At 42.0% G+C, this 25,019-nt stretch overlaps 2 protein-coding genes across 5 annotated transcripts; one reads left to right on the top strand and one right to left on the bottom strand.

Annotated features, from left to right (window-relative positions):
- Positions 1–354: 354 nt before the first annotated feature.
- LOC124138167 (GDH/6PGL endoplasmic bifunctional protein-like) lies at positions 355–6,772 on the bottom strand. The gene is made up of 3 exons (XM_046504697.2): positions 5,904–6,772; positions 3,917–4,005; positions 355–1,976 (listed from the first exon to the last, which is right to left on the bottom strand). Exons 1-3 carry the CDS (start codon positions 6,677–6,679, stop codon positions 361–363), a joined length of 2,481 nt encoding a protein of 826 aa, XP_046360653.2. The 5' UTR covers positions 6,680–6,772; the 3' UTR covers positions 355–360.
- A 438-nt stretch (positions 6,773–7,210) lies between these two features.
- Positions 7,211–15,503, top strand: LOC124138166 (isochorismatase domain-containing protein 2-like). Of its 4 annotated transcripts, none has more exons than XM_048386078.1 (5): positions 7,211–7,419; positions 7,666–7,776; positions 9,439–9,571; positions 13,621–13,775; positions 13,821–15,503. In XM_048386078.1, exons 1-5 carry the CDS (start codon positions 7,236–7,238, stop codon positions 13,826–13,828), a joined length of 591 nt encoding a protein of 196 aa, XP_048242035.1. In that variant the 5' UTR covers positions 7,211–7,235; the 3' UTR covers positions 13,829–15,503. The 4 variants fall into 4 exon arrangements, with proteins under 4 accessions (XP_048242035.1, XP_048242037.1, XP_048242034.1 ...); XM_048386080.1 differs by having other exon boundaries at positions 13,621–13,787; positions 13,833–15,503; XM_048386077.1 differs by having other exon boundaries at positions 13,621–13,793; positions 13,839–15,503.
- The last annotated feature ends 9,516 nt before the right edge of the window (positions 15,504–25,019 follow it).

The following is a 25,019-nucleotide window of genomic DNA, read 5'->3' as shown; positions in this document are numbered from 1 at the left end:
CTGGTAAAGAATACAATCATTTCACAATTATGAAAATATATATTTCTATCAAACAAAATATACCACATCATCAGACGAATAAATCAACAAGCAAAACAAGAATTGCAACACTTCCGACATTCCATAACATGTGTAACAAGCAATCACAAGCATACAAGATACACTCCACACATAGATGACTCACAAAACACACAATTCTTCAGCAGGATGGTACCAGGCAAAGACTGAAACTTGAATATCTATCCAAACTATTTCCCCCAAGCCACATCCCACAGTCAAAGGGAGACAACTCTATGGGGAACCAAATGCATTTCTTTCCAGCGGCCAAAGTTTGCACTTAATCCTCACAACAGACTTCTTTCAATCTATCAACGCTTCTGAATCAATATACCAGGTTACGTTTCCTATATCCGGCTTCACACCAAGGATCGGGTACTCATCCTTAGATCCCTCCGCATCTTCTAAATCTTTCAAAATTTGCCTCTTCCCTTCACCAGTTACAAAGACTGACAGCTGTTTAGCCTTGTTAATGACTGGCAATGTTAGAGTCATTCTCTGAATTTCAAACGAATCTTCCGGCCCGTACGCGAACGCTGTAAACTGTCTTATCGCACTTAGGCTTGGGTTATTTGGGAAAAGGGACGCGGTGTGACCATCGGCGCCAAGTCCTAAAACAATGTAGTCGAATCTTTTATCACTTATTTGATCTTTGATCATGTCTTGATACAACTGTAACCCCTCATCATTAGGGCTACACAACTTGCCTGTAACTTCTACAGGCATTGGATGAATATTGAAATAGGGTAGGCGTATATATTTCAAAAGATATTCTTCTATTTTACCAAAATTGGAATCTTTATCAGTAGCAGGAACACACCTTTCGTCCACTTGCCAAATATGCACATACCGCCATGGAATATCAGCAAAGTGCTGTGCAAGGGTTTCAAATAAAATAATTGGACTTTTCCCTCCTGAAAATGCAATATGGTACGACAATGACCTCTTTAATGTTTGCTTGATTGAGTGAGCTATGTCTTCGGCTAAACGGAAGGCAAGCCTCTGAGGATCTGTAGTAATTAACTTGTTGCCAAGAAAGGAAGAAGGGGTTTGTCCAAATGATTCATTTTGAATTGATGCCGCTCCTGTTACCATGGTAACAGAATCAGAAATATTTTCAGTATATTGCAGTTTGTTACTTGTCACTCTGAATGACAACTTTCCATCTTTGTCACCTGCATCGTAAATCTTAGGAGTAAGTTTAGAGAAAGATGAACTCACATCAGTCCAAATATCCCACAGTGAGAGTAAATGACTTGTCCCAATAAATTTGTCCTTGACACCGAGATACAAATCTTCTATCAAAACAGTATAAGCAGCTGGGTCTCTATGGGGGATTCCAATAAATAAATCATCCCTTTTCTGCCCAAATAATTCAGACGGTTTTGGTACGGAGGACTGGTCAGAGACTCCCGGGGGCCAAACAGGCTGACCAATAGATTTGGACATCAAGATGGCAGGCATTTTCAGCTGACCATGACCTATGTAAAAAATCAATTGTTGTAAATTTTTGTCCCTACAATTATTAGTGCAGACAGTATTTCTCTTAAATACCACCCTGACATAACCTGAGCGTTCATCAAGCTTCTTTCCACCAGCAAGAATAAATGGAACACCATCCCACCTCGGGGAATGTACCTTTAACATCACTGCTGCAAATGTTGGCGTAAATTTAGACTTTTCAAGATCGGCCTGTTCCTTTTCTGCATCTTTGAGATATTCGGAGAACTGACCAAGAAGAGTGGCAGACATTTTGGCAGGCTCTATCTGTTTCAGGAGTCTCAGCTTGTTGACCTTGATGTCGACTGATGATGATGAGTTTTGGGGGATCTCCATGGCGATGATTGTGAGCAGTTCCGTGAGGTGGTTCTGGAAGACATCTCTCATGACGCCAGTCTGATCATAGAAGTCAGTCCTGCCTGGAAATGTAACAAGAACATAACCATGGTACCACTGACAGATGTGTTGTTTGTAGCTCTCATGACTAGCATCATTGATTTAGATACAGCTGAATCTGTTCGATGTGGAGTGACTAAGAAAAAGTATATCCCTCCAATAAGGTGAGGTGAAATGGGGTTTAACATCATGTTGTTTGTTTGTCGTTTAATGCCGCACTCAGTAATATTCCAGCTATATGACAGCAGTCTGTAAATAATCAAATCTGGACCAGACAATCCAGTGGTTGACATCATGAGCATCGGTCCACGCAATTGGGGTCGATGACATGCATCAACCAAGTCAGCAAGCCTGACCACCTGATCCCGTTAGTCACCTCTTACGACAAACATGGGTTGCTGAAGACCAATTCTATCCCGGAATCTTCAGTGGACTTATGGCACTTATATAGCGATGTGCAAGCGTGTGTGAATGGCAGCCTGTACTAGTTCAGACCAATGCCAGCTTTATACTGCTAGCCCATTGAAATATCAATGCCACAGCTTAAGATGGATACCCACTCAGACATACCGACTCCGAGCCGACCAGTCTTTGTTGTTACACTGTATTAAACAATGTATCAAATAATCACGGTTCACTACTGTTTATATGACAATTTTAAAATACATAAAATACATAAACTTACATAGTCTCAAGCTTCCGTCCTCCCGGCCTTCATCAAGCACACTCTGTTGGTGTCATAAATTATTTCAACTATTGCTTGTTTGTTTTGCCTGTTTTGTTGCCACACTCAGCAATATTCCAGCTTTATGACGGCAGTCTGTAAATAATCGAGTCTGGGCCAGACAATCCAGGGACTGACATCATGAGCATTGATCCACGTAATTGCAATACAATGTCAGCGAGTCTGACCACCAGATCGTTAATCGCCTCTTACGACAAGCATAGTCGCTTTTTATGGCAAGAATAGGTTTGCTGAAGACCAATTCTACCACAGATCTTCATGGGTCTATTTCAGCTATTGAAAAAGGATATCAAATAGAAATAAACCAACAGAGCGTGCACGTTTAAGGCCTTGAGGCCAAAGGCTTGTGACTTTTTATTTGCATTCCCCTTTGGAATAAACACAAGACAATTTACCCAAAGTAAGGGAAATATGAAACAATGAATGGTGTTATGGACCTCCAGGGTTAGAACTAAACTCAAAAACTTCACTCATGTTACTAGCATGAGTCATCTTCCCGAGGCAAAGAGTCAACTGACTTTAAAAGTCCAGTTTCCACCCTTGCCGAACTAGGCTGGAATTACTGGGCCCGATCGTAGCGCCACCAGTGGCTATTACAAGTCGTGTCCCTTCTAAGCCTCTCCTATGGACCAATCAGATTCCACCTCTCATATCACTTGCGTTTGCTTTACACAAAATGGTGGCGCCCGGTCAGTTAGATCTGATCAACAATCAAGATCTATATTCTGATAAAACGGGTCTTACTTCGCGAAATGCATCAAATCATGTGAGCCCCTTGATTAAAAACATGAAAACATTGGGAAAATATCTGCTGACAATGAGTTGGCCGTGAATATGCATTGCAAATCCTGCAATCGACCGAAATCTGTACGACAGTGTACGACAGTGTACGAACCGGATTTCGATTTCGGTGCGTGATTTTGATTGGACTATGCATAGACTCGTTAGTCCAGCAAAAATGTAACTCCATAATACTAGCCTAGTTCGGCAAGGGTGGAAACTGCACTTTTAAAGTCAGTTAACTCTCTTGCCTCGGGAAGATGAGCATGAGTAGACATAAAATGCCCTTGTAATGTTAACACAATGGGGAAAATTGGAAACATGTACTAGCCCGCAGGTATTTGTACTAGCCCGCAGGTATTTGTACTAGCCCCGGGCAAGTGGGCTGGTGTTAAATTCTAACCCTGACCTCTGTCCTGTGTTAACGTTATTTGTTACCTTGAACTCCAATGGTTTCCTTCATAAATATTTCCACTTGCTCAACGTGGTCTCTGTTCAGTAAAGCTTCCACGTGATCGTTTTGTTTCCTAGGGAAAAAAGCATATCAAAGGATAAATATATATAGTTCAATAAGATTTAACAAATGAGTACTTTTTGTTGTTGTTTAACACTGCACTCAGCACCATTCCAGCTATATGACAGCAGCATGTTGGTTTGGTTGGTTTGTTGTTTAATGCCACACTCAGCAATATTCCAGCTATATGACGGCGGTCTGTAAATAATAGAGTCTGGACCAGACAATCCAGTGATTAATATGAGCATCGATCCACGCAATTGGGATCAATGACATGCATCAACCAAGTCAGCGAGCCTGACCACCCGATCCCATTACTCGCCTTTTACGACAAGCATAGTCACCTTTTACGGCAAGCATGGGTTGCTGAAGACCTATTCTACCCCGGAATCTTCACGGGTGACAGCAGCATGTAAATAATCAAATCTACATCAGACAATCCAGTGATTGATATTGTGAGCAACGATCCACGCCATTAGGGTACAAAGACATGCTATCAACCAAGTCACCAAGCCTGACGACCTGATTCATACAGATGCCTTTCACGTTCCTGGGGATCAACTCTTACCCAGAATCCAATAGATTAACAACAAATGAGTGAATAGGCGGGAGGAATTAAAACATAATTGTCCTGGCCTGTTAGGTTCGTGTGGGAGGAAAACCCAAGTGATGCAGTGTGAGCATATATGTATTGTGTGTTACATTCAACATCCTCCAGGTCTTCAGGGCTCGCATTTCGGTTTAAACCCTGGATCCATTCCAGTAGTTCTCGCGATCTTAAATTACCCACCCTTGACTTTCATTAGCGAAGTTGATTTGCTATGCTACTCAGACTAACGGACCAATCAGAAAGTGGATGCATGTCAACGATCCCAATAGCATGGATTGATGCTCATGATGTCAATCACTGGACTGTCTTGTCCAGATTTGATTATTTACAGACTGCCGTCATGTAGCTGGAATATTGCTGACTGCGGCGTTAAACAAAATTCAAACATACTAACAATGACACACAATCTGCTTTGACACATATTTCTAACCCATTTGATAACATCGGACTCTGGGGACATTTTCTAAATTCCCACAGGTTAAAACAACCTGCACTCACTCTTAATGCAAGGTACATTTTCTGCTGAGTGTTCAGGTTGCCCAAATTTAGGGACAGAGTAATCTTCGTGTTCAAAGTGTTTGTATAATAATTTGACACATTGATACAACTTTGTACTTTCAAGATATCCCTTGTATTCAAAACATAATTGTTAAAAGTAGTAGTGATGAGGGCCTCTTATTTCAGAGAGAGGCAAGGGTAACCCTGACATGAGACTCAAACAATTGTAAGACAATTTATCATTTAACTTAAGCATTTATCCATGACATAAGCTTATGACATAAAAACATGTATGTCATACCCCAATGACATAAGTATGCAAATTAGATATGCAAATTAGATAACCGGAAGAGGGAGCGGTTTGATTTGAAACTATATATTATAAGTGAAGTTACACCAGAGATATAATCAGATTACACAGAATCGTTGTTGTTACCGTTATTAAAGTTTCAATTATTCTGCAAAAGTCTGTTCAAGTATTTTGTTTAAAATAATCCGAGGAACTTTTTTTCTCAGCGAATTGTTTATTTTGGTTTACATGGCTATGGAAAACATGTATCACTACGCACGATCTATACGTAAGATTTCGACAAGTTGCTGATGTTAATGTCTAATGCAATTATTCCTTAATTTGGAAGCAAAAATTTGAAAATGATAAATAGAATTCATCACTCGTGTCGCCAAAGGCTCGGCAAATACCGATTAACTAAGACTCGGTTGATATTTCCCATATTAAAAAACACTCGTGATGAATACTCTATTAATCCTATGCCATGTTTATATGATGATAAATGTAAATATACCTGAAATTTATGATTTCTCTAACTATTGTTTTTCCAAGGTAGTGGTCAACCCTGTAGATCTCTTCTTCAGAAAAAGAATGGGACAACTCAAGACCCATTTCCTTAGCAGACTGGCGATCAAGGCCAAAAGGCTTTTCCAATACAACTTTCACTTTCCAGTTTTCATGGCTCACTCGGCAGTAATTCTTTATATATTGTGCAGCTGATAAATACCCACTCGATGGAATTGATAAGTAAAATATAGCCTCTACATTAACGTTTAATTTTCCATTCATAAGATTTTCCCATTTTATTTTTATACCATCACAAAAGGTTTTATAATGTTCATCTGTTTTCAATTGTGCATAATTGACTGAACTGATGAAATTCTCTTTGGATTTTTTACACGCAAGTCCATCCATCTCTTCACACGTAAGTCGTTCGTCAAGGACTTTGGATAAAATTGGTTCCGTTGATTCTGGGTCAGTTCTTCCAGTTGGGTAGAGGGTGAATGAATTATGTTCAGTTGTATACTTTGTTATGAGGCTATAGAATCCCTGCATGAGGTATCTCTTGGACAGATCACCCATACCGCCAATGATAATGATATCGGTGTGTTTATATTTTGAGTCTGTAACTTCAGTGCCCAAACTAAACTGCCACACAGAACACCCTGTGAGAAACACGATGGCGCCGGCTACAGTGCTCCCTAGTCTTGGGGCAAACATTTTAATCAAATTACTTGGCATACACAAGGAAATATTGAGATAAGATCGTTTAACTAATTCCAGTCGCATGAAGCGGTAGAGTAAATTGTGCTTGCAACCAAGAACCCATGGAATGAATATAAGTAAGGTGGAAATTTTCTTGTTACACGGGGGCCGCCATGTTAAAACGCAAAACCTATAGGGAGGACAGCTAATATTACATTTTGAAAATTGGCAGAAGACAATATTTCTGAAATTGTAATAATACTTTGAAATTATATGATATAAATGCGACACATTCATCCGAATTAATACAACAATAGTTCTGTACTAAACCTTTCCAACGAAAATGAATATTTGTTTATATCACATTTTGTAAGTGAATAAGTTGTCTTGTTTTCAGGACACACGGTGTTGTTGAAATCCAAAAACGAAACACGTAGTTTTATGTTTCGAAACTAAATGAGAAACGATGATTACTAGCTACACTAGTGTTTTAGATTATAATCATTACAGTTACAATGTACATGTTGTTTAAAATATTCAGCAGGATTGCTTAGTTCTAGTTCACTTTAAATGGTCGTGTTTCGTTTCCGTTCCATCTTTAGTCCTTGACCTCCACTGACCTTAAAGTATAAACACAACCATGGCCTCTAGAAGATTGGGAAGGATTGCTTTAGAAAACTCGACATTATTTATGTGTGACATGCAGGAAAAGTTCCGGCCCACTATTCAGTACTTTCCACAAATTATCAATGTAGCAAACAGAATGCTGAATGCTGCCAACACGCTTGACATGCCGGTCGTGGTGACAGAGCAATATCCAAAAGGTGATACAAGGGGCCCTTTTAGGGTTGCCTGGAATTATCCTCAGCATTTCGAATGATCACATTTTGGTTTATGTCCCTGAATGACTAAAATGCGTACAGAATTAGACGTGACAAATTGAAATGTTTGTGTCAGAAGATGATTTGATTTACACGTCTGATACACAGAAGTACTGACTGCAGAGTTTCAATGATGTAAGCATATGTTAAGACTCCACTATAATGACAGACTCTTACGTATGTTGACAGGCCTGGGCCCCACCGTTCCTGAACTTGATGTCAGCCAGCACAAAGTGTTCCCCAAAACCTGCTTCTCCATGCTCATACCAGAGGTTGAAGAACACATAAAAAAGATGAGAGGTATGGCTGGGACGGGTCCTGATTTACTACCCGGGTATCCACACCCCTATTACCCGACCCTACCCGGGTACCCGCTGTTGGTTTCAAGAGATAGATACAAAATGTCTGATTGGGAATAGTTTGACAGTAGCCCGAGCAAAATGTATTTAGATACACATATAGAGGTTATCACGCGAGTGTGTTTGCGGTTGGTAAATATCCTGCATTAGGAATAAACATTGTATTTAGTGAGCCTTGGCGAGCTAAATACATAGTGTTTATTCCTAATACAGGATATTTACCATCCCCAAACCCACAAGCGTGATAACCTCTTTATCATATAATGTCATTCTTTAATTCTGTGCTTCAAAATCGCTTTCCCTCTCTCACATACATAACCGAAACATTGCGAGTTTTTCTGGAATGCGCGCATTAATATTTATTACGTCACAGGGTAAGTGATGTGTCAGTCGGACAGTGACAGTAGCCAATATAGTTCCAACTGAAATCTGTTTCTTATACAGTGGCGAAGCAACATATACGCAAAACAACAATTGTTTTTAATTGCCTTTTGCGGCAATCAATCTGTCTGTCCGCTAGAGTAACTGTCCTTTGTCAAAGGGAAGCTACTCTAACCTTAGTCTATGAGACGTCACGGCCACGGTCAGTCGTTGTTGACAGTCGGTCTGTCCTGTCATAACGTTAAGAAGTGTAGTCAGATGTACACACAGCGACAAAACGAAACAAGGTAACAATTCAAACACATTTCGGACAAATCCAACTATTTTAATTTGTGGAGAAGGTTTCAAGTCGCAGAGGTCTACAAGCACAGATATGGCTACTGATCCCGCTTGGCTAGGCCTCGTGCCCTCGCAAAATTGTTTCGAAATTTATATCTCTAAAGTTGCCCAAACTCATAAAATGCCTTAGCTACGTCACAGTTAGAGACTGATTTCAGTATATTAGACTGTTCTTTTGATAATGATAGCAATTATCCCTGTAGTTTATCCAGATTCCCGATGGTTAATTCTGACTCGATCGCCGAATGATGAGGGCGACGCCATGTTTGTTTATAAACAGTGAAAGTAGTCCCTACTTGATCTTTGATATTTGCATCTCTATCCGCATATGACCCCAACGGATATCGTTTTTATCCGTTGGCTTTATCCTGCCGAGAAACCTACCCATTATATGATAAATAAAATTATCTGGTCATGCATATACACTGAAGTTGACTGAAGTTTTATCTTTTTTCAAACATCTGAAGGAATGCGTTCATAGTCTTGAAGACATGTGAACATTAGTGTAGTTTTAGTGATTTTATGTCATGAAACAATATATCATGTGACTAACCATGGGTTCGGGTAGTCCTGTGGGTACCGGGGTCCTACTCAGTACCCACCCGGCCTGAGTACCAGAGTTAACCGAATTGCATGGATCGATGTTCATGATGTTAATCGCTGGTTTGTCTGGTCCAGACTCGATTATTTACAGACCGCCAAACAAAAACAAACAAACATAATGCTCTTATCAACATTCATGAAATTCACTTGAACAGATATACAGGTTGTTGTGGAATTGTCAATCTCTCTTAATGTATTAGTTTCATTGTCAAGAAAGGATCTGTAATAATTCAGAATTGGTTGCCGTGGCTAGAGTAGATATTTGTTCACCATGTTCCAGATCTGAAGTCAGTGATCCTGTGTGGCATTGAGACTCAAGCTTGCATACAGCAAACAGCACTTGATCTGCTGGAGCGAAACTATGACGTTCATGTGATCGTGGATGCGTGTTCCTCCAGGAGTATGGTGGACAGGTAGGGTTGGGAGAGTGGAGCTATGACGTTCATGTGATCGTGGATGCGTGTTCCTCCAGGAGTATGGTGGACAGGTAGGGTTGGGAGAGTGGAGCTATGACGTTCATGTGATCGTGGATGCGTGTTCCTCCAGTATGGTGGACAGGTAGGGGTGGGAGAGTGGAGCTATGACGTTCATGTGATCGTGGATGCGTGTTCCTCCAGGAGTATGGTGGACAGGTAGGGTTTGGAGAGTGGAGCTATGATGTTCATGTGATCGTGGATGTGTGTTCCTCCAGGAGTATGGTGGAGGGGTTGGGGTGGGAGAGTGGAGCTATGATGTTCATGTGATTGTGGATGTGTGTTCCTCCAGGAGTATGGTGGACAGGTAGGGGTGGGAGAGTTGAGCTATGACGTTCATTTGCTCGTGGATGCGTGTTCCTCCAGGAGTATGGTGGACAGGTAGGGTTGGGAGAGTGGAGCTATGACGTTCATGTGATCGTGGATGCATTTTCCTCCAGGAGTATGGTGGACAGGTAGGGTTGGGAGAGTGGAGCTATGATGTTCATGTGATCGTGGATGCGTGTTCCTCCAGTATGGTGGACAGGTAGGGGTGGGAGAGTTGAGCTATGACGTTCATGTGATCGTGGATGCGTGTTCCTCCAGGAGTATGGTGGAGGGGTTGGGGTGGGAGAGTGGAGCTATGACGTTCATGTGATTGTGGATGCGTGTTCCTCCAGGAGTATGGTGGACAGGTAGGGGTGGGTGGGAGAGTGGAGCTATGACGTTCATTTGCTCGTGGATGTGTGTTCCTCCAGGAGTATGGTGGAGGGGTTGGGGTGGGAGAGTTGAGCTATGATGTTCATGTGATCGTGGATGCGTGTTCCTCCAGGAGTATGGTGGAGGGGTTGGGGTGGGAGAGTGAAGCTATGATGTTCATGTGATCATTGATGCGTGTTCCTCCAGGAGTATGGTGGACAGGTAGGGGTGGGAGAGTGGAGCTATGACGTTCATGTGATCGTGGATGCGTGTTCCTCCAGGAGTATGGTGGACAGGTAGGGGTGGGAGAGTGGAGCTATGACGTTCATGTGATCTTGGATGCGTGTTCCTCCAGGAGTATGGTGGACAGGTAGGGGTGGGAGAGTGGAGCTATGACGTTCATGTGATTGTGGATGCGTGTTCCTCTTGGAGTATGGTGGACAGGTAGGGTTGGGAGAGTGGAGCTATGATGTTCATGTGATCGTTGATGCGTGTTCCTCCAGGAGTATGGTGGACAGGTAGGGTTGGGAGAGTGGAGCTATGATGTTCATGTGATCGTGGATGCTTGTTCCTCCAGGAGTATGGTGGACAGGTAGGGTTGGGAGAGTGGAGCTATGACGTTCATGTGATCGTGGATGCGTGTTCCTCTTGGAGTATGGTGGACAGGTAGGGTTGGGAGAGTGGAGCTATGACGTTCATGTGATCGTGGATGTGTGTTCCTCCAGGAGTATGGTGGACAGGTAGGGTTGGGAGAGTGGAGCTATGATGTTCATGTGATCGTGGATGCGTGTTCCTCCAGGAGTATGGTGGACAATAGGGGTGGGAGAGTGGAGCTATGACGTTCATGTGATCGTGGATGCGTGTTCCTCCAGGAGTATGGTGGACAATAGGGGTGGGAGAGTGGAGCTATGATGTTCATGTGATCGTGGATGCGTGTTCCTCCAGGAGTATGGTGGACAATAGGGGTGGGAGAGTGGAGCTATGACGTTCATGTGATCGTGGATGCGTGTTCCTCCAGGAGTATGGTGGACAGGTAGGGTTGGGAGAGTGGAGCTATGACGTTCATGTGATCGTTGATGCGTGTTCCTCCAGGAGTATGGTGGAGGGGTTGGGGTGGGAGAGTGGAGCTATGATGTTCATGTGATCGTGGATACGTGTTCCTCCAGGAGTATGGTGGAGGGGTTGGGGTGGGAGAGTTGAACTATGACGTTCATGTGATCGTGGATGCGTGTTCCTCCAGGAGTATGGTGGACAGGTAGGGGTGGGAGAGTTGAGCTATGACGTTCATGTGATCGTGGATGCGTGTTCCTCCAGGAGTATGGTGGACAGGTAGGGGTGGGAGAGTTGAGCTATGACGTTCATTTGCTCGTGGATGCGTGTTCCTCCAGGAGTATGGTGGACAGGTAGGGTTGGGAGAGTGGAGCTATGACGTTCATTTGCTCGTGGATGCGTGTTCCTCCAGGAGTATGGTGGACAGGTAGGGGTGGGAGAGTTGAGCTATGACGTTCATTTGCTCGTGGATGCGTGTTCCTCCAGGAGTATGGTGGAGGGGTTGGGGTGGGAGAGTGGAGCTATGATGTTCATGTGATCATGGATGCGTGTTCCTCTTGGAGTATGGTGGACAGGTAGGGGTGGGAGAGTGGAGCTATGACGTTCATGTGATCGTGGATGTGTGTTCCTCCAGGAGTATGGTGGACAGGTAGGGTTGGGAGAGTGGAGCTATGATGTTCATGTGATCGTGGATGGGTGTTCCTCTTGGAGTATGGTGGACTGGGAGGGGGGGGAGAGTGGAGCTATGACGTTCATGTGATCGTGGATGCGTGTTCCTCTTGGAGTATGGTGGACAGGTAGGGGTGTGAGAAAACTGGAGCTATGACGTTCATGTGATCGTGGATGCGTGTTCCTCCAGGAGTATGGTGGACAGGTAGGGGTGGGAGAGTGGAGCTATGACGTTCATGTGATCGTGGATGTGTGTTCCTCCAGGAGTATGGTGGACAGGTATCGGGAAGATGGCACCCCTGCATTCTTCTCTCTGGTCCAGTGGTAGAGCGTCTGCCTGGAGAGTGGAATGTCGTGGGTTCTGTCTATTAAGGGGCTAAACTCGTAACAGATACTGGTGGCACTACGATCGAACCCGGAAATTCCAGCCTATTTCGGCAAGGGTGGAAACTGGACTTTTACAGTCAGTTAACTCCCTTGCCTCGGGAAGATGTGATTTGTTGAAATATAATGAATGAGTAAAACAAGGCAATCAATACACTCAGATAGGACAATTGTTATAAATGTACACTTTAATGTAAAACTTACAAGAATGACAGGAGTGTAGAAATATGTTCTCATCAAAATACATTACAAGAGTGTTCACTGAAATAATCCAAGGGAGGCAACTCCCCCTGACCTGCACCCATTTGCCATCCCAGCAAACACAATGATTTGGGATCAATGTTGGCCCAATGTCACCCTTAACGTGGTGCCATTGTTGGAAGATGATATTGGTCCAACAAGATCTTTTGCGCAGCATTTTCATCTTGGTCCAATGTTGGCAACATGACAAGAGTCCAACATTGTACCAACATGGGGCTGTTCTGCCAGTGTATCAATAGGGGTAGGCTGTGCGTGCACATGGGTTGTGCTGAGTATATTGTGTGGGCACACTGGTTGATGCTATTCATTGTTGGTGGTGTTTTTAAATCTGGACAATAAAGGTTTGCATACAGAGCAGCAGAGATCTACATTAACAGCATGCGCTCTTAACAAATTGTGTTATTGGAAGGCAGATTTGCTAAGCCTAAATTTCGTCAATTGTGATTATTCACATTGATGAAATTGATTCAGTTAACTTGCAATTGATAATAGGTTTAACAAGGTTTTCTGAATGTATTATTATGAATTTCTCAGGCAGTAAGATTGTGATATGACAAATATCATGTAATGTGGTTTGTTGTACATTTTGAAATCTGACAAAACTTCTCTGAGAATTCATAATGAGGAGACGCTTTTGATCTGTCTACTTACATTACCTGTGAAGATCCGGGCTGGAATAGGTCTTCAGCAACCCATGCTTGCTGTAAGATGCAACTATGTTTGTCGTAAGAGATGACTAACGGGATCGGGTGGTCATATCCCATTTGCTTGGATCGATGCTCATGATGTCAATCACTGGATTGTCTGGTCCAGACTCATTCAAGACCGCTGTCATATAGCTGGAATATTGCTGAGTGCGGCCTTAAACAACAAACCAACCAACCTTGTATTACCACTACATGGGATATGACAGGTGTGGTTGTCCAATCGCTTCTCTTTTTTTCCAGAATGTATGCATTTGATCGAATGAAGGAAGCCGGTGCTTTTCTGACGACCAGTGAGAGTATGATGCTGGCCTTGACGAAGGATGCTGCATCCCCCAAGTTTAAACAAGTTCAGAAACTCATCTGGGAATCCGCCCCGGACAGCGGACTCCTGGGAGATAAATAGACGCTGTGACTTAGCCCGGACAGCGGACTCCTGGGAGATAAATAGACTTTGTGACTCAGACACTTTGGTTATTGGTTCATGGGATCTAAAAGCACAGAAAATGATTGTTATAACGAATACCAAAGAGGAATTTTCATCAGTGCATGCAGCAGAATCTATTTCAGATTCCCAGTTTCTGATTTCCTTGGTCTAGATTTTCAAAATGATCTTAGTTAAGGTTAATATTAACAACTTACATTCAAAGTATGATATAAGTTTTTATGATAAGATACATTTTGGAAATTATCTTATAACTGTTGTATGTCGTACGGTGCATTTGTTAGTGGGAGAACAGTTCCATCTTGTTCCTGTTGTCAAAACTTGAAAACAGATCATTGTCTTTACATTGAAAGTTGCCAGATGCATTGCTCATCACCCTAACTGGTGCCTTTTGCTATTTTGAAATTTTTCGAAATTTTCCTTTTTTTTATGTTTCCATTGAAACAATTTCAACTTAGTCTCAAACAAGGACAGGTTCATTTCTGGGCCATAATTTGAAAACTGTTTAAAATTTCTATGAAACTACACATATGCAGTGATTGGTCATCAGCTTAACTGGAGCCTTTTACTTGTTTAAAATTTGTCAAAATGTCCATGGAAACAATTTCGACTTCAAGGGTAGGGTTTGTTTCAGGGTCATATCTTGAAAACCATTCAACGTATTTCAATGAAACTTGGGATATGCATTGCTCATCAGATTCACTTGCCCTTTTTGCTATTTTGAAAATGTTCTGAATTTTCTTTTCCAATGTTTCCATGGAAACAATTCTGTTTTAATCTCAAACAATTCTATGCTTTTTCCAAGCCATAATACTCAAACTAAGAATATTTTTGCATGAAACTATACATGTACACAGATCAGCTGCTCAACTATTGGTTTTTCATATTTTTCAATTTAAATATTTTTTCATTTTGGAAACAATTTGGACTATGTTCTAAACAAATATCATTTGCTTCCCGCCAAGACTTTACAGCTTATGAATATTTCTGCAGGAAACAATTATCTTTCCGGGCTATTATTGTTTTTTCTGGATTTGAAAACACATTTACAGTATCGACTTGAACTAATGTATTAAAAGACATGTGAAGATCTGGGTTAGAATAGGTCTTCAGCAATTGCCTGCTCCAGGCTCGATTATTTACAGACCACAGTCACATAGCCGGACTATTGCTGAGTGCGCCTTTAAACAACAAACCTACTGTATGAAAAGAAATTTGGAGGGAGACATAGGTTTTGGAGTAAAACACATTCTAGTTTCAAATATACCTTTGGCAAAGCATGCTCCATCTTGGATGAAGATGAAACATAAACGTAGACAGGTGTGGAGCTGTTTTAAGATTCATGACATTCTTTTAATATCTTAGGACAACGATAGCTTCAGGAATGGGCTACGACAGAGTATGGAGCTATCTTAAGATTTATGACATTCTTATATTATCTTAGGATGACGATAGCTTCAAAAATAGGCTACGACAGAGTATGATGTGCTCAAGATAGCTTTATGATAATCTTAACCCTCAGATTGTTTTGAAAATCTAGACACAGGTTTGGTAGGTGGTTTCAAAAACTGCATTAACAGTCCTGCTGATATCTTGCTGATGTCTGTGAGCACTGTGATTGATGGAGTAATGAACATGTTAATTATGCATGAGATTGTAAATAAACAGACAATGTGATTGATATTGATCTGCAGAGTTGTGAGACACAATGTGCAGATGAGACTGATTGATCAACTGATCATCAACTTATTGATCATTGCAACACAGACTGGATTTATGCATGAGGTGTTTAGACTGTGCACATGCACAGTGGACAGTGGACTTTGATAGCCGTGAAGCTTCGCAGTTGGTTGTCGTAAGATGCATCTATGATTGATTGCCATGATATTGCTGGAATATTTATGACAGAGGTGTTAAACAACAAACAACGAGCCTACAGTATGTTTTGCATATTGAGGCATGTTGTACATTTTATTCCCTCAGCATATAATGCAGGGGGATATGTTCAATGCCTGGACTGTCTGCCCGTCCGTCCATCTGTAGGTCCGTCTGACTGTCCGTTCGTAATCATTTCGTTTCCAGAGCATAAAAATACCAACAACAAAAATATTGAATATTTTTCACCCAAAATTGGCAGATATATCAAACAGGTCCTGAAGTGGTGCCTTTTGCTATATACAGATTTTATGCATTTTTATTTTTCTTAATTTCCATGGAATCAATTTTTACTTAGTCTCATAAGGGCGTTGATTTTGTATCTGGAGCACAATTCAATAACCATTCAATATCTTTCTACAAAACTTGGCAGATATATCAAACAGATACTGGAGTTGTGCCTGCGGCTGTTTGGGGATGTTTGACCTTTTTATATTTTTGATTGCCTTGGAAGCAATTTGGACTTAGTCTCAAAAGGGTGGGGGTAGGTGTCGTTTCTGTAGCACAACTTGAAAATTGTGAAAGACGTTTCATCCAAACCTGGTACATGTATTAAGTGTGAAGTGGTGCCTTTTGCTATTTAGGATTTTTTATATAAAACAAAAAACTTGTTTCCATGGCAACAAGTTTGACTTTGACACTATTCATAGTAGTGTGTTTGTCCAAAACATATCTGTAAATTGGTGCTCTTTCTCGAAACTGCACACACAAATACCAGGTTGTCAACTGCTGCCTTTCGCTATTAAGAGATTTTTAGAATATATTTCTTTTCTGTTTTCCGGTGAATGAAGGAGTAAGCATATACTCCAAAACGTTGTGTTCCTCATAATAAAGAAGTTGACATCCATAAATTCTCATTCTTAATTCTTATTATGGCCAGACAAATTTGGGTAAAAAATAGAAAAATGCAGGTCAAATGATCTTCTTGTCAAATGTATGAGTAAGTGGGAGAAAGTTATTTATTGCTGCAGTTAGCTCTAGTATTGTTACATCACATATATTTTGTTGGCATTTACTAAAAGCATATACTCTTGGCCTTGCACAGATAACTCTGTTCATTATATACTTTAGTGTGAAAGACTGAGATTTCTGTCATTTGGAAAAGTGATATTTCACAGCAGTGACAGAAAAGTGATATGTTCACTGCAGTGAACATAACACTTTGCCCAATCTCATTAAAATCAGATCTTTGTTCTCGCTTCCGCTAAACAAAGATCTGAGGACATCCCATTATGGGTCACGTCAGGCCGACCTTGTGCGAACTTTGACCGACCAATGGAATGACCAATCAGACGGCAGCTTGTTCGTGCTTTACGGCACAAATTTCAAATTGGCGACTACGTTTCGAAACATATTTTGTCAAATTCTCGATTACAAATTTGAAACCTGAACAAAAAGACATTCTGGAATGGCTAATAGATGGTCTAGATTGTTAGGATTCTGTCGTTAAACCCGTAACAATCGTTCGGAATACACCATGTTAAAGTTTTCGAGATTGCATGATTAGAAATCACATTCAGACTGTCACTTTCATAATCTGGTAAGTGACGCACTGATTGGTCGGATGAAAGGTCGTTCTGACGTGACCCCTAATGGGATGTCTTCAGATGTTTGTTTAGCGGTAAAGGTCTGATTTTAATGAGATTGACACTTTGCCAGAACTACTTGCCACTCAGACTTACTTCCCTTTACCCTGTACTTGAATTACCTCCCCTTTACCCTGTACTTGAATTACCTCCCCCTGAAACGGATTATATTCTGCTCATCCTAGTCGGTCGGTTGGTCCGTTTGTTGTTTTACGCCGCACTCAGCATTATTCAAGCTATATGACGGTGGTCTGTAAATAATCAAATCTGGACCAGACAATCCAGTGATTGACATCATGAGCATTGATCAACGCAGCTTAAATGAATGACATGCGTCGAACAAGTCAGCGAGCCTGACCACCCGATCCCGTTAGTCGCCTTTTACATGAAGCATAGTCGCATTTTACGGCAAGCATTAATCCTTGTCAAGAAACAACAAAGTGAAGATGGATATTGTCCATTTACTAGCTTCAACTGATTTAGTATATTTGAACAACATGAAGAAGCTCCTTCCAAACGTTTCTACAATGTTTGTAGTGAAGATGTTGACAGATTTCTTGATGAACAAGAAAATGAAAACATCAAAAAGAAGACTGCCTACGTCCTGAAGCTTCAAGACCAGTTGTAGAAATAGAACCCATTGTTCTCGATAACCTCATGTCCAAGTACCGCCTCCGTGGTCTAGTGGTAGAGCGTCCGCCTGGAGAGCGGAAGGTCCGGGGTTCGATCCCCGGCCGCGTCATACCAAAAGACGTTAAAAGATGGTACTTGTTGTTACCCTGTCTGAATGAGTGAGTATGGTTTTACGCCGCTTTTAGCAATATCCCAGCAATATCACGGCAGGGAACACCAGAAATGGGCTTCACACATTGTACCCATGTCGGGAATCGACCCGGGTCTTCGGCTTGACCGGCATTAAGCGGCTAAAATAAGGACTGGTCGGCTCGGAGTCAGTATACTGTGTCTGAGTGGGGTATTCATGTTAAACTGCGGCATGGTATCTCAGTGTGCTAGCACTATAAATCGGCATCAGTCCCGACTACACAAAAAAAGAAGTCCGTTTGACTCCAAATGAGAACGATGAATTGCAAAATAACTCGAAATCCAGAAAAGTGTATAAAACATCAATACGGTACTTGACCATGAATACCCTGTACCCAACAAAATCTGAATTTTGTTTAATTTAAGACCCATGACGGATGAAGTTCTTTAAGAAACTATCATGTAATTTTGTATAGAAATGTGTACATGACACGTAGTGGGGACAAACCGTGGAAGGCACAGCGCAAGCACGCATGCACTGCACGTTCTGTGGTAGGGGAAATGACAATGCGTTAGAGGGGCCGTCTCATGATAATTTTAGTCGCAATCTGACTCGCTCTTGCCATAGATCTCGTCGTCGGAACTGCTGGTGCCTGAACCGACTGCCACTATTATAGGTTGGACTGTTGCTGGCCGTAGTCCATCTCGTGACCAATAACGTGGCTCTATCTCGTCAACGACTGTGGCCACACAACGCCTCCATGTTTCTACTGTTACCCGACCAAGGGATTCGTTTACGAGTTGTTCAACGTCTCGTAATTTGAAGTTGTGTTCGATCGTCCAACGTCACCCTTGACGATGCCCCATACCAACTCGATTGGATTCAGGTCGCAGTGATAAGGTGGCAGTCGTAAGACAGTGTGACCCTGACCCTTGATGTAACTGTCAACTTTATACACGGGGTCAGGTTTCATAGTTTTGATGATTTCATAGAGCTGTGGTTTCATCGCTCGAGAAGGAAAGGTAATGTTCCTCCGTTGCAGCCAAGTAACCATGTCTCCTTTACGGTTATTAGAGGTTGGAGTCTTGCTTTCTGGATCCTGCACACTATGATACGGTGCATTGTCCATGACAATGAGAGACTTGGTAGGCAAAGCAGGGACTAATTTATCTTTCACCCACTCCAGAAATACATTGCCGTTCAATTCTGTGTGGTAGTCCCTGTTGTCTTTGGCCTTGGCTCTAAAGACGAAGTCACAGTCTGGGAGAAAACCCTGACTAGCAGAACCAGCATGGAGAACTATGAGTCTTTCACCCTTTCCCATTGGTAACTTTCTACCAGACTCCTTACAGTCACCACTGGGTACCCACTGACTGCTGGCTGTGTGTGACGCATTTACCCATGTCTCATCTAAGAAGACGGGCTCATATGCTTCTTCACGTTTCTGCTTGATGGTACGAAGGTAATGATTTCGGAGAGGAACAATGTCAGACCGTTCACACAACACAGCCCTATTTTCTCCGGTTATCTTTTTGTATTTGTAACCAAATGTATGCAACAGCTGCCATAGTTTGTACTTTGTAACACGTAAATCATGGTCAGTTTCAAGGTGTTTCTTCAAAATTCTTAGGGACAGGTACTTATTTTCTAAAAGCAGTTTAACAATTGCACGTCTGACTTGATCCCTCTGAAAACTGTCTAATTTATCAACCTTGCGTGGTTTTGACATGTTCCCTATCTCCTTGGCCTGACTATTTGTATCTCGTCGACTAACAACATATTTTAGTTTCTGAGGGGACATACCAAGAGCTTTTGAAGCTCGTTTCAAGAATTTATTAATTGCATAAAAAGGCTTTGCTCTTTCTGCTTCACTTCTAAAGAAATCATACACATTCAACATCAACTGTTTAACATCTGCTGAGTAGCGCATCTGTCATTGAATGAACACGGTCACTGTGTAGCACGTGCATACCGTGCTTGCGCTGTTCCTTCCACGGTTTGTCATCCTACGTGTCATGTACACATTTCTATACAAAATTACATGATAGTTTCTTAAAGAACTTCATCCGTCATGGGTCTTAATTAAACAAAATTCAGATTTTGTTGGGTACAGGGTATTCATGGTCAAGTACCGTATTGGTGTTTCATACAGTTTTCTGGATTTAAAGTGATTTTGCAATTCATCGTTCTCATTTGGAGTCAAACGGACTGTAGTACAAGCAGCCACACGCACACATGCATGCACGTCGCTATATAAGTGCAATAATCTTGGACGCGACATTAAGCCCAATTTCACCTCACGTCACCTCATGTCCAAGTTCCTCATCTCAGTTCGCAAGAAAGATGGTTCAGAGTACGAACCCTCATCTCGCAGGAATTTTCTGTCTTCCAGCTTAATTAAAAGTGACGAATTTTCAAAATCCAGATTAGTGCTGAAATCAAAACAAAAAGAACTGAAAACACAAGGAAAGGGGAATGAACCCCGGGTCGCTGACGGGATAACAGACAAGGACACAGATGTTATGTATCAAGCAGGTTCTCTCGGCTTGTCAAACAGAATCAGCCTCGTACATACAATGTGGGCTTTCTGAACACTCTGTTTCAGGATGGGAACTGGGAGAGAGGTACCTTCAGGTGTGATGGGGGAAGTCGACCTTAAAGATGACAACAAAGAAGAATATTTGGTATTTACCTCTGAGCGTCCGTCAAAGACCCGTTCTGGAGAAAGCCTAAGTGGCATCCACAGGAAGCACCGTAGCTTTGCAATCCCTGATGAACAAGATCAGAATCCATTGGCCTGCTACAAGAAGTACAGTGACAACCGGCCAACATCCATGAGTGAGGCCAACATCCATGCTTCACCCAAAGAGCCCCTTCTTTGTGGCAATTAACCACTCCGGGAAAGTCGAGTCTGCCTGGTACAAGAGTTCACCGATGGGCTTGAACAAATTATACAGTATCATGAATGACATGACGGATGGAACAAATATCACAAAAGACAAGCGTCTCACACCCTATACGTAAAATTGTATTTAATTGTACATACTCTTGACTCATTCAACAAACAATAAACCAAAACCAATGATAATTTAAATAAATTAACAGATCTAGATCTAGCTATTTGTCAAGTTTTTCGAATGTTTCCAAATAAAATATGAAATAATATTGAAGGCAATAAATTATATCAAATTAAATAATTAAATTATTGATAAATTTACACAATAAATATGATAAATGAAATTGCACCAATTACTGATTTTTTGCAGCATGAGAAAGCACCAAGTTCGGAAACTTGTGTATGAAGGGAGTTGCCACAAATCAAATCTTGGAAATAATAGGTAAACAAATCTATATGCGTTTTTCTTAGCTATCAAATAAGATCGGGTGGTCAGGCTCGCTGACTTGGTTGATGCATGTCATCGTATCCCGTATCACGTAATTGCATGGATCGATTTTACGAGGTGAAGCACTGAATTGTTGACTGAACATATGTGTTTTTGCAAGAGATGCACCAGATGGCTTGGTCCGTTATTGTTGTCTTTGATTGATCAGTGATGCATTAAGAATGATCAACATGGCATGTGGAAACGCCTCTTTGAAGGATGTTTCTATCACAGATCGATGTCTGAGTGTTTAAATATTAAATTAAAGTTTTCTCATGGGGTTTTGTCACTTGACACGGGGGGCCCAGTCGTCTAAGGCCCCGCGATTCGCTGTGCAGAGTTGCGTCCAGAAACCTAAAGTTGTGGGTTCAAATCCCTGTTCGCCCTGATTATGTTTCTAGGTTTGTCAGCACCATACCCGAGCTCGTGGGTTTCACCGAAGTTGTAAACGTCTGAGACGTGCATCACTTAAGGCTTTCCTCCCACATTAAGCTGACACGCCGTGATATAACTGGAATACTGTTAAAAGCGTTAAACCCAACTCACTCACTCAATGGCGGATCACCAGCGTCCAGAAGGGGTCTGCACAGAACTGTGGGTCCAGCTTGCGAGATCATGACATTGTCGCACAGGTAACAATTCTGGGAGACAGACTCGTACTCGGCACGGACGGCTGCTTCTTCATAACAAAGCGAAGTGCTGTCCTTCACTGTATATGCAGTGTATGTTTGCCTGTTTCATTCATCAATGCCTTTGTCCGGGGAGACACTGCCAGCATGTCAATATGCTGTAAAACCTGCATGAACAGACTTGATACAACACGAAGCTGCTTTCCTCACGATAAAGCGAAGTACAGTCGTTCTGTGTCCTCAGTCCTCGAGTCCATTGACTGTATCTTCGAGGAAGCTAAACGAATAATTTGTCGACTTAATACCATGCCTTCTGTATTGGTTATTGCACAATGCAATGACTATGCTGGTCGTAAGAGGCGATGAACGGGATCGGGTGGTCAGGCTCGCTGACTTGGTTGATGCATGTCATCGTGTCCCAATTGCGTGGATCGGTGCTCATGATCTCATATCACTGGATTGTCTGGTCACGACTCGATTATTTACAGACCGCCGTCATACAGCTGAAATATTGCTGAGTGCGGCGTTAAACAAAAAACAAAAAAACAAACTCGGGACTTTCACTGCCTGAGTATATTGACTATTTGACTGTGGCTGTATGGCTAAAGCAACTGTCACATCTGCGAGTAGAGAGAGCACTTGGTCTCCTGTTGTTAAAATATAAGATACTGGATGCAATGAACTATGACATAAAAAAACTCTGCAAAAATGAAACGCAAAAGTGATTTTAGATGCATATTTTATTGATCCTATAAATAATCAACAGATGGTAACTTGCACACATCCTTCTCATTGACCAAGGTTCCAAATGGCACACATGGAACAGTAGATTTTCAAAGTGAAGGTCATATGTGCCGCTATTAGAGTCCAAAACCGACTGGCATCGTCGTCAAATTGAAGCAATCAGATACCGAATTGTGGCCTGGACAATGTGGTTGTTGCTGACGTGCTCGCAGTCGTTGATCCAGTGCATCCCATAAATGTTCGATTGGGTTTAAATCTGGAGATCTTCTTGCATAATGGGAAGGACGTGTGGTCAGAGAATCTCATCCGTGTACCGTTGTGTCGTCACATTCCCATGACCTTGCACCAAGCCTGTTCTACCAGTTTAGGAGATGGCTGCCCACATCATTACACAACCACCGCCAAATGTGTCCACTATCTGTATGCAGTTTCGTGAATAGCGTTCCTCGACGCTCTACGCATGCTCACGGTGAAGTTTAAAACGTGACTCATCACAAAACCAAACTTGTCTCCATCAACGCCCGTGATGGAGTTATCCATTACTTACTTGGTGATTCTTTCAAGTAAGTGACGTATGAATCTGTCCTGTGCTCTGGTAGTGATGCACGATCAAGTTTCACAGTCTTGTATCAGACTTCCCTATATCCACGTTCAACAACGCCGAGGACACCCTGGGATATTGTACCATGAGGTGTTCAGACCCTGGGAAGACGCATCTTCCCGAGGCAAGTGAGTTAACTGACTGTACATGTAAAAGTCCAGTTTACACCCTTGCCGAACTAGGCTGGTATTATGGAGTTACATTTTGGCTGGACTAACGAGTCTATGCATAGTCCAATCAAAATCGCGCACCGAAATCGAAATCCGGTTCGTAAAGTGTCATGCAGATTTCGGTCGACTGCAGCATTTGCAAAACATGTGCACCGCTAACTCGTTGTCAACAAATATTTTCTAAATCTTTTCATGTTTTTAATCAAGGTGCTCACGTGATTTGATGCACTTCGCGATGTAAGACTCGTTTTATCACAATATAGATCTTGATTATCGATCAGATCGTCTTGACTGGGCGCCACCGTTTTGTTTGAAGCAAATGCAAGTGATACGAGAGGTTGAATCTGATTGGTCAGTAGGAGAGGCATAGAAAGGACATTACTCGCAATAGCCACTGGTGGCGCTACGATCGAGCCCAGGAATTCCAGCCTAGTTCGGCAAGGGTGGAAACTTGACTTTTAAAGTCAGTTAACTCCTTGCCTCGGGAAGATGGGGAAGACGCTGAGCCCCGTGACTGACGAGGATGGGTCGCTACTGTTTCTAATGTGTGGAAGTAAGTTACAATTTCATGCAAAGGTACTGTCATTTCTATCTCTTGCATACAAACCACACTAACACTAATCGAAATCCACAATATGGAGCTAAAATAATTATTCAAAAACTGAGAGCAATTATCATTAAGTTATCCAAATCTAAATTTATATAGTTCCAGATTTATCCGACGGCTAAAAAAGCTACGGGATTCCCGCAATGAAATTAATACAGTGTAGCAATAATTTATAAATTTGGTTGGACAAATGTTGCTTTTAACACTGTTTAAATTTACAATTATCACCCTAAAGTGTTCACGTTTTAGTTTGATATCCTGAACGAATTAGATATAAACTTCCTAGGGGAAGACTCTTATGGTACTAACTGCGTGGTCACACCCCTACATCACCCTTAAGTGTTTATTGTTCATCGCACATGGTTCACGAGTGACATGTTCTTCCCAGGAGAAGACTCGTATGGTACTTACTGCGTGGTCACACCCCTACATCACCCTTAAGTGTTTATTGTTCATCGCACATGGTTCACGAGTGACATGTTCTTCCCAGGAGAAGACTCGTATGGTACTAACTATGGGTCACACCCCTACATCACCCTTAAGTGTTTATTTTTATCGCACATGGTTCACGAGTGACATGTTCTTCCCAGAAGACTCGTATGGTACTAACTGTGTGGTCACACCCCTACATCACCCTTAAGTGTTTATTGTTCATCGCACATGGTTCACGAGTGACATGTTCTTCCCAGAAGAAGACACGTATGGTACTAACTGCGTGGTCACACCCCTACAACACCCTTTAGTGTTTATTGTTCATCGCACATGGTTCACGAGTGACA

The sequence above is a fragment of the Haliotis rufescens genome, unplaced genomic scaffold, assembly GCF_023055435.1.
Source record: "Haliotis rufescens isolate VD_foot unplaced genomic scaffold, xgHalRufe1.0.p SCAF_6, whole genome shotgun sequence".
In the NCBI taxonomy this organism is placed as follows: domain Eukaryota; kingdom Metazoa; phylum Mollusca; class Gastropoda; order Lepetellida; family Haliotidae; genus Haliotis; species Haliotis rufescens.
Note: the sequence above shows the minus strand (reverse complement) of the source record. Positions and strands in the feature narration are given on the sequence as shown.

What these genes read in the sequence shown, in the direction of transcription:
- LOC124138167 (XM_046504697.2), bottom strand. Translation starts at nt 6,679, where the DNA reads ATGCGACTGGAATTAGTTAAACGATCTTATCTCAATATTTCCTTGTGT. An exon ending in AGAGAAATCATAAATTTCAG is followed by an intron (nt 4,006 to 5,903) that starts GTATATTTACAT and finishes TTTTTTCCCTAG; the next exon opens with GAAACAAAACGATCACGTGG. An exon ending in GGAAACCATTGGAGTTCAAG is followed by an intron (nt 1,977 to 3,916) that starts GTAACAAATAAC and finishes TTACATTTCCAG; the next exon opens with GCAGGACTGACTTCTATGAT.
- LOC124138166 (XM_048386078.1), top strand. Translation starts at nt 7,236, where the DNA reads ATGGCCTCTAGAAGATTGGGAAGGATTGCTTTAGAAAACTCGACATTA. An exon ending in GACAGAGCAATATCCAAAAG is followed by an intron (nt 7,420 to 7,665) that starts GTGATACAAGGG and finishes GTATGTTGACAG; the next exon opens with GCCTGGGCCCCACCGTTCCT. An exon ending in ACACATAAAAAAGATGAGAG is followed by an intron (nt 7,777 to 9,438) that starts GTATGGCTGGGA and finishes ACCATGTTCCAG; the next exon opens with ATCTGAAGTCAGTGATCCTG.